Genomic DNA, 16,970 nt, shown 5'->3' with positions numbered 1-16,970 from the left:
CAATCTCTTACCTCTGTCAGATTGTCCCAGAGACTGGTAAATATTTCACGATTTAAAAATTGTGTGTTTTATCTTGAGTTCTCAGAAGGAAAGAAAGTACATAAATTACAAAATAAAGCAGCTAGACAAATTACTTACTACTTCTCTTTAGCAACACAGCTCCTTTGGAGGACATGGGGATGTGTCATCCACTTCTAGAGAGCACTTGATGCTTAGCTGTCACCTCCTCCAGGGTTGGACTCAGCTGCAGACAAAGGCCTGGCCAAGAAACACATCATTCCTGGAGCAACCCATGCCAAAGACAGAGTGAGGCAAGGAGGTGAGGCAAGGAGGTAAGGCAAGCCCAACAGTCTGGGCTTAATGAAGGTCACTCTGATGGGTAATATTAGCTCCAGGGTCCTCTTTGGGGTTGACCCAGACTTTGCTGAACCTGCATTAGAACTTTTTCTTTTGCCCAAGCTTGCTTCCTCCTTTCTTTCACAGGTATGCATCCCTGATAAATATCTAGCACTCCAAATTCTGTTTCTCCTTCCTAAGAACCCAACCTGCGATAGCACTGAACTGAAACAACATCTTTTTACGGCACATCCAGGGCAAGAGACTAGTCAAGTTGTTCCTCAAAAGACAGTACACATTTTTCATACATTTTTGTTCACTATCTACTAGGTTGAATTACCCATGTCTAGTTGTCTTTGCAGTAATGTAAATCTTCTTAAATGGAAGAAAAATTAGCAAAAATCCATATTTTTAGAAACTCTGCCAAGTTACCAAGAATCATGATGATTGCTCAACAGTTTTAGGGGTAAGCCTCAATGTGTAATTTCTTTAGGGTCTCTGTTAAAGAATTTTTCTTAAGTCTCTCACAAATTGACAACCCTCCCTACTGACTGGTTTTTACTCACACCCATATCCTATCAATTAAGAGTCTTCCTTGTTCTGAAAGATTTTGCACATCCAATCTGTCGACCTGTACTGTCTCAGGCACCCATCACCTGGATGACAGCAGCATCGCACTTTATACCCTTACAGTGCATCCTCCACACAGCAGCCCCAGTAACCTTTTAAACACTCTAATCTTACCTTGCTTGAACCTCTTCAATGGTACCTATACCCTTTGAAATAGTATCCCAACTTCTTTAAATGATCTATAAGGTCCTGCATAATCTTACCCTTGGTCACCTCTCTACCCACATTTCAATCACACCAGTCATTCTGTGTCTCAGACCTACCAAGTTCATTCTGCTTCAAGGTCATCCCACTTGTGGTTCTCTCTTTCTTAAAGACATTTCCTTCTTCTTTTTGCCTGGTTGGTTCCTTCCCAACCTTCAGCTTGACCAGCATGTCACCTCTTCAGAGAGATCCTACCAGATTTTTCAATCTAAATAAGGGAGGACCCTTGTTTCTCTCTCATTCGATTCTCTTCGTTTCCATGATAATTTGTATTAGTCTTCACATTTTCATGGTTACTGATCTGATATCTGTCTCCCTCCATGCTTGTCATATTTCTGATTGCATCCCCAGTCGCTGGCACAGAGTAGTAAGTGCTCAATAAATATTATTTGTGGAAATGAATAAAAGGTAGTTGGTGGTAGCTAGATATTTTCTATCTCCTCAAAAGAACTGAAACAACAATTCCTAAATTCACACTGTAGCCTCACTCTCCTAACAATAACCTTGCAATTTTTAAAAAGCTGCTTTGATGTATAGCCAACAGAGAAGAATGACAAGCTTAAATACCCTCAGGGCCATCCAGTAAGTTAAATGAGAGAAGTGGCAAAATATACAACCATAAGGAGTGCAGAAAACATGGAAAATTGAAAAGTATTCCATGCCCAAAGATAATCAAATATACATTTTTTTCTTTTCCTAAAAACAAGTATTAGACAAACAAAGCAAACTCGGAAACAAATTTGTTCTTTTATTCAGCAGCCAGTTTCTGAGCTCTGGTCTACTCCTTTTCACATCTAGTTTTCATTTCATTCTCCCATGTATAACTGAACAATCTAAGTTTGCATCTCCATCCAAGAAAGACCTCACCAGTTCTCTGGCTGGTTTTAGTTTTTCCTCCTTGGAGAGTTGAGCACTCCCCAAGGATTTAGGATTGATTTCCCTGGGCTTAAGATGATAAGACTGAGGCTCTAAAATAAGATGGGGTTTTGCAGATTTTGTTTCAGTTACCTTGCATGCATGCTCAGTCGCTTTAGTCATGTCTGACTCTTTGCAACCCTATGGACCGTAGCCCACCAGGCTCTTCTGTCCATGGGATTCTCCAGGCAAGGATACTGGAGTAGGTCATGCCCTTCTCCAGTTCAGCTATGTTGGTCTACCCCTATTTAATTTGTTCCTCCTGGTTTTCAGAGAAACATCATGAAAGCCACACCATGTTTCTCACCATTTCTACATAAGGAAGCAGAATTTGCCACCCCAAAATATGTCTCCTTAGAATAGTATTTTAAACTGGTCATTTTCTAGGAAACAGCAGACATGGAAAACACTCTAGGGGCCCACATTAAAGTTTTTTAATGATATGACCATTTGGCTGCTATATTTGTTCTTTCACTTGGAACAGAAGGTATCATTAATCATATAGAGGCATTAACAAAATTTATGTAGCAGCTTCAAATAATAACAATCAGGCCAATAGCTTGCTCAGGTTGAAGTCTCTGTGATTAAATTGGGGTCCTACAGAATTCAATGCATGGCCCTCAGGAGTCTAACTGCTTCCCAGTGAGAAACCTGAACTATAATACACACTGAGTTAATGAGTTTTGGCTTTTTATATGAAGTGTCTTCTGATGTAATTCGTCTTAACACACATACGTGAAGAATCAAATTTCCGCTCTGAATGATCCTCTTCCTAGTTTAGGAAAAATACTAGGAAAATAGTTTGGTTTAGGAAAATCTTGGCTTAAATCTTTACTAATGGCATTGTTACTCCAACAATTTTTATTACAATTTGTGTGAGTATGCCATTTTCACTTTATGCTTACTAGTGAATTTGTGAAAAATTCAAAGCGGCAACTTCAGCCCATAGTTTAAATGCTTTGGGTTGACTAATGGCTACTTGAACAGAATTTTCCATGTTAAATAATTTAGGAACACTTAGTTTTAGATATTATTCCATGTTCACATTATGTGACATTTTAGAAATTGCTTATAGTGTTGTCAAAATAAGTCTCTTAGATCTACCTGATTACTGAAAATATTTTAAAATAATATATTTTTATGAGAAATTTACTATTCTGTAGGAAGAACATGGAGAAGGCAATGGCACCCCACTCCAGTACTCTTGCCTGGAAAATCCCACGGATGGAGGAGCCTGGTAGGCTGCAGTCCATGGGGCTGCTGAGGGTCGGACATGACTGAGCGACTTCACTTTCACTTTTCACTTTCATGCATTGGAGAAGGAAATGGCAGCCCACTCCAGTGTTCCTGCCTGGAGAATCCCAGGGACGGGGGAGCCTGCTGGGCTGCCATCTATGGGGTCGCACAGAGTCAGACACGACTGAAGTGACTTAGCAGTAGGAAGAACATTTTGATATATAATATAATGATAGCCTTGTAGTAGCTAGAGGGCTGAAAAAACATTTTAATATAATGTTAATTTTATCAGATATGATACAGAATCTAAATCTAAAAAAAAAATTCACAACTTCAACTAGTCTCTACAGGGTAAGTGAACAATCTGGACTTCTCTAGAGATGAGAACAAAATAGCAAAGAGACCATTTGTACAATAAGGCAATCTTTCTACAGTGTTAAAATTTGTATTCTGTGACCAGGGATTGAACCTGGGCTCCCTGCATTGAGTGCCGTCTTAGCCACTGGACCACCAGGAAGGCCCCCTATTCTCTTTTAAATTCTAAGCAGAATGGCACATATTACTTCTATAATGAAACATTATGTTTTGTAGTTGGTATAAGATAAAATTATTGTCCTAGAAAAACTAATGGAAACAAAGGGTAAATTATGAGAGCTAATAAAAATGATTATATAAAGTACTCAGTTACATTATAAATGTCTCAAAATTAGACATAATGGGAAAAGATCTCATTGAAAACAGCAACCACGGGAAGGAATTCCCTGGTGGTTCAGTGGTTCAGACTTCACCTTTCAATGCAGGGGTAAGAGTTAGTTAGATCCCTGATCAAGGAGCTAAGATCCCACATGCCTTGCCGCCAAAGACCAAAACATAAAACGGAAACAATATTGTAACAAATTCAATAAAGACTATTTCACTGTTCCATGTCCAAAAACAAAACAAAACAAACAAAAAAATGGAAACAAAACAAACAACAAAAGAAGAGCAACCAAACAAAACAAAATATCCAGGTATAATCTGTACAAAAGTTTATAGAACTCATAAATTTGTAGAACTCATAAAAAACCACAACAAAATGTAGTACAGGAAATAAAGCTTGGATAGAGAGAAACAATGCTAATAATGTGTACCAAACATTTAATAGTGGCAATTTTGGGGTAGTAGGATTATATTTGATTTTGATTTTTTCTTTTTGCTTGAGCAGTTTCTAAATTTTTCTCTTTTTAACAGAAGAAAAACACATTTTAAAAAACACTAAGCAGGAACAAATATTTATTTCACTGTATTGGGGGAAATGCTACTGCATTTTCCACATTTCACCAATTTAAAAAGAAACAATTTCATGACACCAAGGAACCTTTAAAATGTGAACTTGATTATAGCAATGTAGTTTTCCACTCTAATACTGAATTGAATTATTTCTTACTAATCTTTTTTTATTAAAAGACATGATATATTAAGTACATTTGTAGAATTTCACAGAGCTTGAAAACATTAGCATTAAAATATTTACAAGGTCGCATTTTAATTCTCTATAAAGTGTTAGCCGCTCAGTCATGTCTGACTCTTTGCGACCTGATGGACTATATAGCCTGCAAGGCTCCTCTGTCCATGGGATTCTTCAGGTAAGAATACTAGAGTGGGTAGCCATTCCCTTCTCCAGGGGATCTTCCCAACCCAGGAATCGAACCCAGGTCTCCTGCATTGCAGGCAGATTCTTTACCGTCTAAGCCACTAGGGAAGCCTTAATTCTCTATAGGAAATAAATACATATATATTTTTTTAAATTATAAAAGTATTGGTTATATAGCATCAAACTGTATAGAAAACTATAGGGTAAATAGTTTCCAGCACTTATATTTAGCCCTAATAGTCATTTTTAATGTTTTCTTTTCTATTCTTTGACTTTATGTATATAGAAGTACACATCCAGTTTTACACAAATGCAAGCATGACATATATACAATTCAAAAGTTGCTTTTGTTTTTTCCTTCTTTTTTTTTTTAACTACACCACATAGCTTGTGGGATCTTAGTTTCCTGACCAGGAATTGAACTCGGGCCCTTGACAGTGAGAGCACAGATTTCTAACCACTGGATTGACAGGGAATTCCTACAAGTTGCTTTTCATTTTATAACCTGATTATATTTCTATATCATGTTATTTATGTGTCCATGTTTATATATATACTTATCTTTAATGGCTATTAAATGACATACTAGTATGTCATATATATGTTACTATCATCATTATTTATATTATATATATATATATATATACATACAATCAACTAGTACAAGAATCCATGAAAGAAAATTTCAAAAAAATTCTGCCCTTTTACTGTAAAACCAGATCCATAATCAACGAAAATCTATAAAAATGTCTGCCCTTTTACAATTCTTATAAATTTGCTTATAAAGCAAATTCTATATGTAGTCAACCTTTAAGAATTTTGCTATTTTTAAGTCTCTAATAACTCAAAAAGGAGAGCTTAAATCAACCTCATTAATGAAAAGGATTCAAATGCAAACCTAATTATCTCAAATGCTTTTCCAGTAAAAGTCTGGGGAGCAGAGTCAAGCAGAAAAAAGTATTAACTACGGCAAGAAATCTAGAAATTTCTGAGGGACTTCAGATATCCACAGAGAGTGGAGGTAACTTCGTGGAGCCACCCATGCCCTTACTTCTGCTACATCCTTAGAGTATTTCAATCATTTTAAAAGCCAGGAGAAAAATGTATAAGCACCCAGTTTAAAGCAGCACACAGTTGGAAAAAAGAGGGGGCAAATTTGTGGGGGGGATGGATTTCCAGACACTGAGGTGGGGGGGGGGGGGGCGTTAAATGAATTCATACAGCTTATGTCGATAGTCTCAGAAATCCGACCAGAAGTCGTGGCTGGTGTTTTCAAGTTTAGGCCAAATAACTGGGGAAATTCAGTAATTATTTATGAAGAAATACTATTTTGTCCCTGTTTTCTCCCATAAAAGATAACATTGATCTTCTGTTATGAAAAAACTCACCACCTGTCCTGCTTACTTGACTTGCCACTTTGGACCTGAAGACTTTGTTACCTTTCTTGGACACAATTTGGAAATCCACTTTCTTTTCCTGCATACCTGGGCTTGAAGTGAGAGGCTCATCTACTTCTTCCTGGCCCTCTTTACTCCTAACCTCTTCATCAGTAGAGGGGTTTCATATAATTCACTCCCTGAAAATCATTTGTATAGATTTTTACAATATTCTTTATCTGTTCTCCTAGCCCCGGCTACTATCATACAAGTGCCTGAATGAGTGATGTCTCAAAAACCCGAGTATTTCTGTTTTCCCATTGCTTTCCAGACAAAGTTTCCAACTCTGCAGAGTTGACAAGAACCTCTTCCTTGACAAGAATACAGCTCTTGCCTACTTAGCCCCCTTTTTAGCCATCACCCCTTACACAATCTATACTCCAGCTTTCCCAAACCATTTGCAGATCCTTGAACACACAGACACACAGAGATCCCTGAACACACACACAATGCCTCCCAGAGATTTTCACATTCTAATCCACAAAAACCTGTGAATATGTTATGTTATACAGCACAGGAGAATTAAGTGCAGCTAATCAGCTGATTTTACCTATGGAGTGTACCTGGAATTACACAAGTGAGCCCAATATAATCACTAGGCTTCCTAGTAAGAGGAAGGCAGGAGAGTCACAGGGAAGGAGATGTGATGACAGAAGCTGAGGTCAAAGAGAAGATTTGAAGATGCTACCTGCTTGCTTTGAAGATGGAGAAATGGGACCATGAGCCAAGGAATGTAGGGCTATCACCTGAAGCTAGGATAGGCAAGGAAATACATTCAAATCTCCATAGAGCCTCCCAGAAGGCACATAAACCTACTGAAACCTGATTTCAACCCAGTGAGACTTTTTATGGACATCTGACAGACTTGTAAGACAAATTTGTATTAAGCTACTAATTTGTTATTTGTAATTTGTTATTTAGCAGTAGTAAACTGACAATTCTGCTGTTTCACACCTTCTGGCCTATGAAGGAAGGCCTTTCCTTTGTTGGCCAATACTTTATTTTTAAGTCTCATTTTAAGCATCCCACTGGATCTTTTCCTGATCCAGATTATGACTGTTTTTCTTTCTTGTGCTACTATTACTGTACTTTGTATACCTCCCTACTGATGCATTTATTCATTTCTTCAATGTTTCTTGAACATCTATCATATACTAAGGGGCTTCCCAGGTGGCTCAGTGGTAAAGAATCCACCTGTCCATGCCGGAGATGTGGGTTCGATCCCTGGGTCAGGAAGATCCCTTGGAGGAGGAAACGGTAACCCACTTCAGTATTCTTGCCTGGGAAATCCCATGGACAGAGGAGACTGGTGGGATACAGTCCACGGATCCCAAAGAGTTGGACACATCTTAGCAACTAATCAACAAAAATGATCATATACTAATTAAGGGATATAGATTTATTCAGGCTCTGCAAAGACCTTCCCTGGCCATTCACTGTTTATGCCCTCAATCTAATTCTTTTCCTTCATTGTACTCCTCACTATATGGCATTATACTATGTATTTATCAATTTACTTATTTATTAATACTTATTGCTCACTTCTGCAACTAGGATGTATGCTCCATGAAAGCTAGGCCTTCGGCTGATCATCGCAGTCTCTCTAGTGTCTAAAATAGTGCCCGACATAACAGACACTCAGTATACATTTGCTGAAAAAGCATTGACTGATTATATTAGAGATCACAGTTCTGTTCCTAAAGCCTGGGAGTACTAGAGGCAAACATGTACTTTTCACCTCCTCTCTTCCAGTTTCTAAAAATCTAAGTATGAGGTGAAAATTATTATAAAGGACAAACTCCAGATGAAAATGGGCAGTGGAGGGAAGTGCATGTCGAGAAGTAAGGAAAGATAAACACTCCTGCATCATCCTGGTGAGCACGGACTGTAAATCCTTGTTAACTACAGTTGAAGGTGCCTCTTGACCAGATGTTCAGCTGCCAGTCACAGCACACAACCCCCCAGTGGACAGAAACCAGGAAAAGGTATCTGTTTATTAGTAATTTAAAGATGTCTATGCTATTTTACTTGTCCAAGACCTTGAGGGTAAGGACATACTTTGCATAGCATACTGGTCTTTCTTATCTCCAACATATTCTGAGTGAAAAAAGCAAGTTGCACTATGATACATATTATATGATACCATTAAATAAACATGCACAGACACAAAGAATTGTATGTATCTCTCTATTTCTCCAAACAGGAAAAAAAAAAAAAGCCTACAGGTTATACAAATAGATCAAGCTGAAGAGGATACTGCAACTGGAGTTTTAGTTTCAAAGGGAACTTTAGCTTTATCTATAATAAAATTTTGGCTAAAATATTAAGGGCTTCCCTGATAGCTCACTTGGTAAAAAATCCGCCTGCAATGCAGGAGACCCCAGTTTGATTCCTGGGTCAGGAAAATCTGCTGGAGGAAGGACAGGCTACCCACTCCAGTTTTCTTGGGCTTCCCTTGTGGTTCAGCTGGTAGAGAATCTGCCTGCAATGTGGGAGACCTGGGTTCGATCCTTGGGTTGGGAAGATCCCCTGGAGAAGAGAAAGGTTATCCACTCTAGTATTCTGGCCTGGAGAATTCCATGGACTGTATAGTCCATGGAGTCACAAAGAGTTGGACACAACTGAGTGACTTTCACTTTTCACAGGCTAAAATATAGACCTTTATTTTTCTTTTTAATAATGAGAATATATATATGTATATTTGTATAATTAAAAGTAATAAACACTACAAGATGTCTTTTTCCTAAATAATTATATTACCTATTATAGAATTAATACAATTATATTCAAGTTTATAAATGATTATCCAGTGGGTTCTGGTACTGAATGCCCCGTATACCAAACATACCCATCTTCGAGCCTGCCAAACTGGGACTAGTTCTGAGCACCTTGACCCTACCAGGTTGCAACAACCCTGTGAAATCCCTGAAATATCCAGTTAGCTTGATCTTTAATTTTGAATATAATTAAATAATTTTTGTACAAACTTGTTGTGCCTTGTACAAGAAATTTCTTCTGACATTTTTAACTAAATGAAACACAATACTTTTACTCTTGACTAATGGTCACAAATGCATTGCTCCATTGCTGATTATAAGCTTGCTCATTAAAAGAGAAGTGCCAATGTCAAGGTTACAAGGAAGTTTACAGAGTTCAACAATTAAATGGAATTTTGATATGCTTTTCACTATTACTGCTGAGGAAATGTTATCATCTGGTATATAAAACTGTGGCAGACAGCCAGTTGACAGTATCCATTCTTCCCATTTTCCATCCTAAAAGAATCCAATTTTGTTCAGAGTTAAAACATTGCCCTTCCTTGATACCCCTGAGGATCCAAGTGACCATGTGACACAGTTCCAGTCAATGAACTGTAAGCTGGGAATCTGGGGACAAGACTTGCCTTTTCATATGGGCACTGCCCCTTCTTCACATCCTTCCTCTTTCATTCTTTCCTGGAATGTGGATGTGAAACTAGGTGTAGGGAGACCATCAAGATACACACTAACTATTGTAGAGAATAAAGCCAAAGGGACCCTGGGATCCTAATGACATCAAGTACTGCTGCGACAGCTGAGGACTACTTTTCTCTGGACTTGTTGTTATGAGAAGAATAAATTCCCAAGCTTCTGCCACCAGGTTCAATAACTTTCAGCCAAACACAATTCCGAGCTGATATAGGCTGGGATGATATGAAGCATCCAGGTGAGTTTGATGCTTCACCATATAAAGCAGTGCAAAAAATGCTTCTAGAAAAGTATCCATCAATATAGGCATAGGTTAAAAAATAGTTCAGTCATTGCTCTTCAATAGTAGCATGAGAAAATTATAGCTACCAAATTTCCTATTTTAAAACTCCAGTAGAGTTTTATTTGTAATTTCAACACAGCTCAGTGAGACTATAGGTAAAAAGATGTGTAGGTGGTTCTGGAAGGGGAAAGATAAAAATCCTTGGAAACTTAATTCCACTATCAAAAAGTAAAACAGAAGAATGTATCTGTGGGGTTTCAATACTTCTGAATAAATCGCTTTTGCACAAAGAATCGATTATGTGAGGAATTTTCCTTTTAAATGCTACACAAAAGTGTTGGATGTTTTTTTAGTTTTTAAAGAAAAATAGCAACCTACCACTTTTTAACAATACTCTAAAATGCTGTTAAACGACAGTATCTGGAACGTGATCACACTAATACATTTTGAATGAATGAAATAATAATAAGTAAGAAGTATTAACTCATTTTCCTGTTATTGCTAGTTAAAGAAAAGATATCCAGGCTAAGATGTGAAGAAACAAAGAGAAAGATTAAAGACATTACAGTAAAGTTTAGAGAGAGTAAAAAAAAAAGGAAAATCTGAGGGAAGAAAATTATGTTTACTTCCTATTTCCCCTTTCCAGTTCTCTCAAATTTGGGTCAACAAACAAAACAAAAAACATCTTCCCTCCCTAGAAAAGCAAACTCATATTTTAGTTCAGCTGCACTGAAGTGGTTACAAGTTTGACCACAGAGGAAGCAGGGCGCTGATTTTGAACCATCAAAGGTGGGCCCTAAGGTAGGTCTGGTTGGGATTTTCAGTGATAGGAGAGCACCTAACTCAGGCTGAGCAGCTTACACTGAAGAAAATGGAGGGAACTGCTGATGTGGGAAGAGGGGCTGAAAGGGGAGAGTGTAGTGAAAGATGTCAAATAGCCTTTTCCGGTTTCAATTTATGTTTCAACTTAGTCCTTCACACAGAAAAGGAATGGAAAATTCTCTACTATTCTTTATTTCATGTTCTCTTTCCATGGGGACCCATATTATCTGCACAATGATTAGAAAGTCCTTATATGAAAAATCTCAAAAATATCCTATGAAAGCTAGAGAGGTAAAAAAAATAAATCAAAATAAAAAACATTTTTTTCCCTCAGAGAAAGAGGGAAGGAAGAGTTCTCTTTTTGCCTGTGGGGTCAGAGGTGGGAGGGGCTGAGAGAAACAAATAATCCTGTGATACAAGGACAAATAGTAAGAATTTGGTTGTACAGGATTTTCCCCTTGACTTTAAAAGTACTACCAAAATCAGTTCAGTTCAGTCGCTCAGTCATGTCCGACTCTTTGTGACCCCATGAATCGCAGCACGCCAGGCCTCCCTGTCCATCACCAACTCCCAGAGTTCACCCAGACTCCCGTCCATCAAGTCAGTGATGCCATCCAGCCATCTCATCCTCTGTCGTCCCCTTCTCCTCCTGCCCACAATCTCTCCCAGCATCAGAGTCTTTTCCAATGAGTCAACTCTTCTCATGAGGTGGCCAAAGTACTGGAGTTTCAGCTTTAGCATCATTCCTTCCAAAGAAATCCCAGGGCTGATCTCCTTCAGAATGGACTGGTTGGATCTCCTTGCAGTCCAAGGGACTCTCAAGAGTCTTCTCTAACACCACAGTTCAAAAGCATCAATTCTTCGGTGCTTAGCCTTCTTCACAGTCCAACTCTCACATCCATACATGACCACAGAAAAAACCATAGCCTTGACTAGACGAACCTTTGTTGGCAAAGTAATGTCTCTGCTTTTGAATATGCTATCTAGCTTGGTCATAACTTTCCTTCCAAGGAGTAAGCGTCTTTTAATTTCATGGCTGCAGTCACCATCTGCAGTGATTTTGGAGCCCCCAAAAATAAAGTCTGACACTGTTTCCACTGTTTCCCCATCTATTTCCCATGAAGTGATGGGACCAGATGCCATGATCTTCGTTTTCTGACTGTTGAGCTTTAAGCCAACTTTTTCACTCTCCACTTTCACTTTCATCAAGAGGCTTTTGAGTTCCTCTTCACTTTCTGTCATAAGGGTGGTGTCATCTGCATATCTGAGGTTATTGATATTTCTCCCGGCAATCTTGATTCCAGCTTGTGTTTCTTCCAGTCCAGCGTTTCTCATGATGTACTCTGCATAGAAGTTAAATAAGCAGGGTGACAATACACAGCCTTGATGTACCCCTTTTCCTATTGGGAACCAAAATATGTTGGTTCAAAATATAACGATCAATAATATATGAAAGAGTAACTAACATATGGCTACTATCTATCAGTGGCAATCAAAAATATAAGACATCTAAGATATTCATGCAATAGATTTTAAAAAGAGAATCCTAAAGAAAACACCATATTAGGCCAACAAAATAGGTTTGTTTAAAATATAATTGAAGTCAATCTCCATGTCTTCAAAACTAAGGCATACCTTAATTCCAGAGTAGTGTTGAGCTTTGGAGTAAGGCTAACAAAGATTAAATTCCACCTCCACTACTACAATATTGTGGGACTCTCAGCAAATTATTTAAACAGTAGAAAAGATGTAATATTGTAAGGATGTCAGCTCCTTCAAACTGATTTATACAATCCCAACTGAAATCCTAGATTTTTTGTGTGTATATGAGTTTGGCAAGCTGATTTAATAATATGTATAGAACTTCAAATACAAATAGCCAAGGGAATCTTAGAGAACAAAGCTGGACAAAGCTGGGGGATTTACAGCACCATATAATAATATTCATTATGAAGTTGCAATAATTAAGACAGTGTATTATTGGAAAAAGGATGGATAAATAGAACAATGAACAGTAAGTATAGAGTCAAGAAACAGATCCACACATAGTCACCTGATTTATGGAAGAGGTGAGTCACACTGCTGTGAAATATGCAAAAAAGAGTCTTTAATAAATATTCCTGTGTCAATTGGTTGTCCATATGGAAAAAATGAATCTTGACCCCATACCTCCCAACATTCACAAAAATCAATTCCAGATGTATTAAAGATCTACATGCAATAGATAAAAAATGAGGCTTTTAGAAGAACACATAGGCGAACATATTCATGACCTTGGAGTTGGCAAAGATTTTTTAAACAGTTCACCAAAAATGCTAATCATAAATGGAAAATGTATTAAGTTGGGAAATACTCAAATAAAGAACTTCTGTTCATCCAAATACACCACTCAGGGAGTTAAAAGACAACCCAAAGAGTAGGAAAATGTATTTGCAATACATATATTTAACAAAGATTGGAATCCAGAATACATATGTATTTTTAAAACACATAGAAGTAAATAAGGAAAAGGCAGACTGCACAATAGAAACTGGGGCAGAAGGCCTGAAAAGCCACTCCACAAAAACAAAATAAAACACGGAAGCTGATAACCAAAAGGCCAATAAATATTTTAAAGAGCTGAACTTCATTCATTAGGAAAATCCAACTTAAAATCAAATTGCAGTACCTCTATAAACACAGTAGGGTGGCTAAAATGAAAAAGGCAGACAATACCAAATGCTGGTAAGAAGCTAGAACAACCAGAAAATTCATACACTGTAATAAGTGTGCAAATTGGTTCAATTGCTTTAGAGAACAGTGCAGTTATACAACCCAGCCAATCTCTTCCCACAGAAATGTGCACATACCGTCACAGGAAACATGTACAAGAGTGTTCACAGCAGCACTGTTTCTCATAGCCCCAAATTAGAAACTACCTAAATGTCTATTAGTGGTTGAGTAAATGAATTGTGGTCTTTCTGTCTGGAACTGTCTTTCCTTGGTTTTCACTATCTTGACACTTTAGAAGATTACAGGCCAGTTATTTTGTCAAATGCCCTTCAATTTGGGTCTGATTATTTTCAAAATTAGACCCAGGCTATGCGTGTTTGGCAGGAATATCACAGAAATGATTTGTGTTCTTCTCATTGCATTCTATCATCTGATTTCCATGTGTCCATTACTGATGATGTTCACTTTGAACGCTTAATTAAGGTAGTATCTGTCAAGTTTCTCCTCTATAGAATTAATTTTTTTTGCAATTTGCAATTAGTATTTTGTGGAGAGTTACTTTGAAATGCTGTAAATACCATACTTCTCTTTAAACATTGATGTATATGTTAATTTGTCTATAGTATCTAATTGGCTTCCCTAGTGGCTCAGACAGTAAAGAATCTGCCTGCAATGTGGGAGACCTGGGTTTGATTCCTGGGTTGGGAAGATCCCCTAAAGGAGGGCATGGCAATCCTCTTCAGTATTCTTACCTGGAGAATTCCATGGACAGAGGAGCCTGGCAGGCTATATAGTCCATGGAGTAACAAAGAGTCGGACATGACTGAGCAATTAACACTTTCATAGTATCTATCTAGATTCATTTTATTCAGTGGGTTACAATCTGTTATTATATTTATTTTGATACTCAAATTATCTCCACTTTGGCCAGTAGGAACCTCTTCAAGATGGCTTTTATGCCCTACTTAAAAACAAACAAACAGTTTATTAGTTACAGTTCTGTAGATCAGAAGTCTGATGTCATGGCTGGGTTCTTTGCTCAGTATATGACAAGGTTGACATCACCACATCAACCAGGCCGAATTTTTCTAAAGAGGCTTTAGAATAGGAAATTTAAAAAATGAATTCTAAAGAAAACATTATATTAGACAAACAAAATAGGTTTAAAATGTAATTGAAATCAGTCTGCATGTCTTCAAAAGTAAGATACATCTTAACTCCAGAGTGCATGCTCAGTCAAGGAGTCATGTCCAACACTTTGTGACCCCATGGACTGTAGCCTTCCAAGCTCCTCTGTTCATGGAATTCTTCAGGCAACAATACTGGAGTGGGGTGCCATTTTCTTCTCCAGGGGATATTCCCAACCCAGGGGTCAAATACGTGTCTCCTGCATTGGCAGACAGATTCTTTGCCACGGAGCCACCTGGGAAGCCTTAACTCCAGAGTAGGGTTGGGCTTATTACTCCAGCTATAGGACTGGCCCCCATTTCTTGTTGTCAGTCAGGGGCCACTCTCAGGAACTAAACATTAGTTGCATTCCTTGCCATGGACTCTCACCATTTTTAAGACCACTAAGGATAATCACTCTCATGTTAAGTCCCTCTCATGTCTCTGACCTGTAAACTCAGATTTCAGGTGCTCATGTGGTAAGATCAGGAGCACTAGATAATCTAAGTATAGTAAAGTCAACAAATCTAGGGCATTAATTACCTCTGCAAAATTCCTCTTGCCATATAAAATAATATAATCATAGGAATATTATCTCCTGATAGTCACACTCTCAGGTATTACACAAGTTGTTTAAGCTAGGGGACAGGGAGTCTTATGGGTCATTTTAAAATTCTTCCTACACATATACAAAGTGATGGGAAAGTGCTTGGTACGCAATAAACACTATACTGTATGTGCATTAGTAATTATTGTTATTGATTATCTAAACCATTTGCAGAAATTTTAAAAACAGTAATTACACAGTAATTACTTCAAAGAAATAAAGAAATATTTCTTTCTTCAAAGAAATAAAATTTTCTAAAAGCTTCTGGAGATCAATTTGGCAATGTGTGTTGAAAACCTAGTATTTCCACTTCTAGCAATTCATCCTAAGGACACATCAGTGGTATACACAAAGATATATGAAAGAAGATATTAATTACAGTATATTAGTAATAATAATAAATAGTTAAAAGGAAACCAAAATCTCCTTTTAGGGGTTTGGTTAAGTAATAAGGCACAGCTATTCAATGGAATACTATGAAAACCCCAAAGCAAAAACAATAAACAAACAAAAATACACGGTATAAAAAGCATTGATGAGAAGGGAACATAGTCCTGTTACAGTGAAACAATTACAGAGTACAAAATTGCCTAAGTAATTGTATCCAGTTTTCACACAAATACAAAATGGATTCCTGCTTTTCTTTCTCTCTCTTGAGCTGTGTTACAGAGAGCTTCTATGGCATGGCAAGATAGATCTTAGCCTCCTTATATCACCGGCCATTAAAAACGTTTCTGGTTACTCCTTAGGGAAACCCAGCATCCTTCCAAAAGGATGAGGTAGACTTTTGGCAAGAGAGGGTCATGTGAAAAGGGAGAAAACATTCTCTGACACCATCTGTCTATCTGTGCCATTTGCCAACACAAGGGCCTCCTGAAAAAGGAGGCTCTGCATCATCTCCCCTGGTATCCTGTGCTGCTGTCTTACCCAAGACCTTCCTTAAAGTGCAAAAAAAAAAAAAGTGACCTGGCCTTTGATTCCTAATGCAGAGCCCGGCCTTTATACTAAACTGGTTAAATTGCACTCTACCTAAGACTTTAGACTATGATTTTTGTTTGGTTTTAGCTATGATGAGAGCATTCCAGGATAGAAAAAATATGTATTAAATTGAAAAGGAAGGTGACAGGTGTTAACAATTATTGAGAGAACACCTATAGTGTCCTTTATAACACAACAAAACAGCTATTCTTAGTTCCACTTAACAGGTGAGAAAATAATATTCAAAGAAGGGAAATAACTTATTCAAGGATGCACATTTGGGAAGTGGTAAAAATAGACTTTGAAGCAACTGGTTCCCTTTTCACCACACCAGTGATTCCTGATGATTTCTGACACTATTTTAAATGCCCCTAGAAATCTTAATGACTAACCTAAGACCTACTGTGCTGCATGTGACTGCTTCCCTATAAATGAAGGCAAATTATCTATAAGCTATTAATTTTTTAATAGAGCAGATTAATTTTTTTCCTCCTAAGCTTTTTTTCAGTTGTAGCACCTCAGACTTTAACATTCAAATCAATAG

General features: G+C 37.6%; 1 protein-coding gene across 9 annotated transcripts in view; it reads right to left on the bottom strand.

Annotated features, from left to right (window-relative positions):
- CCDC148 (coiled-coil domain containing 148) overlaps nt 1–16,970 on the bottom strand; it is a 297,891-nt gene that overhangs the window by 210,431 nt on the left and 70,490 nt on the right. For 2 of the 9 annotated variants that reach the window (XM_059878253.1, XM_024980495.2), the window contains exon 2: nt 139–258. The exons of 6 other annotated variants lie outside the window; for them this stretch is intronic. In XM_059878253.1, the coding sequence (XP_059734236.1) occupies nt 139–175 (37 nt within the window). In that variant the 5' untranslated portion in view covers nt 176–258. Of the gene's footprint in view, nt 1–138; nt 259–16,970 lie in introns of those variants that run through there. One more of the 9 variants, XM_059878269.1, reaches the window with a different exon arrangement.

Source organism: Bos taurus, chromosome 2 (assembly GCF_002263795.3).
Source record: "Bos taurus isolate L1 Dominette 01449 registration number 42190680 breed Hereford chromosome 2, ARS-UCD2.0, whole genome shotgun sequence".
Lineage (NCBI taxonomy): Eukaryota > Metazoa > Chordata > Mammalia > Artiodactyla > Bovidae > Bos > Bos taurus.
This window is presented reverse-complemented; position numbering and strand designations above follow the sequence as displayed.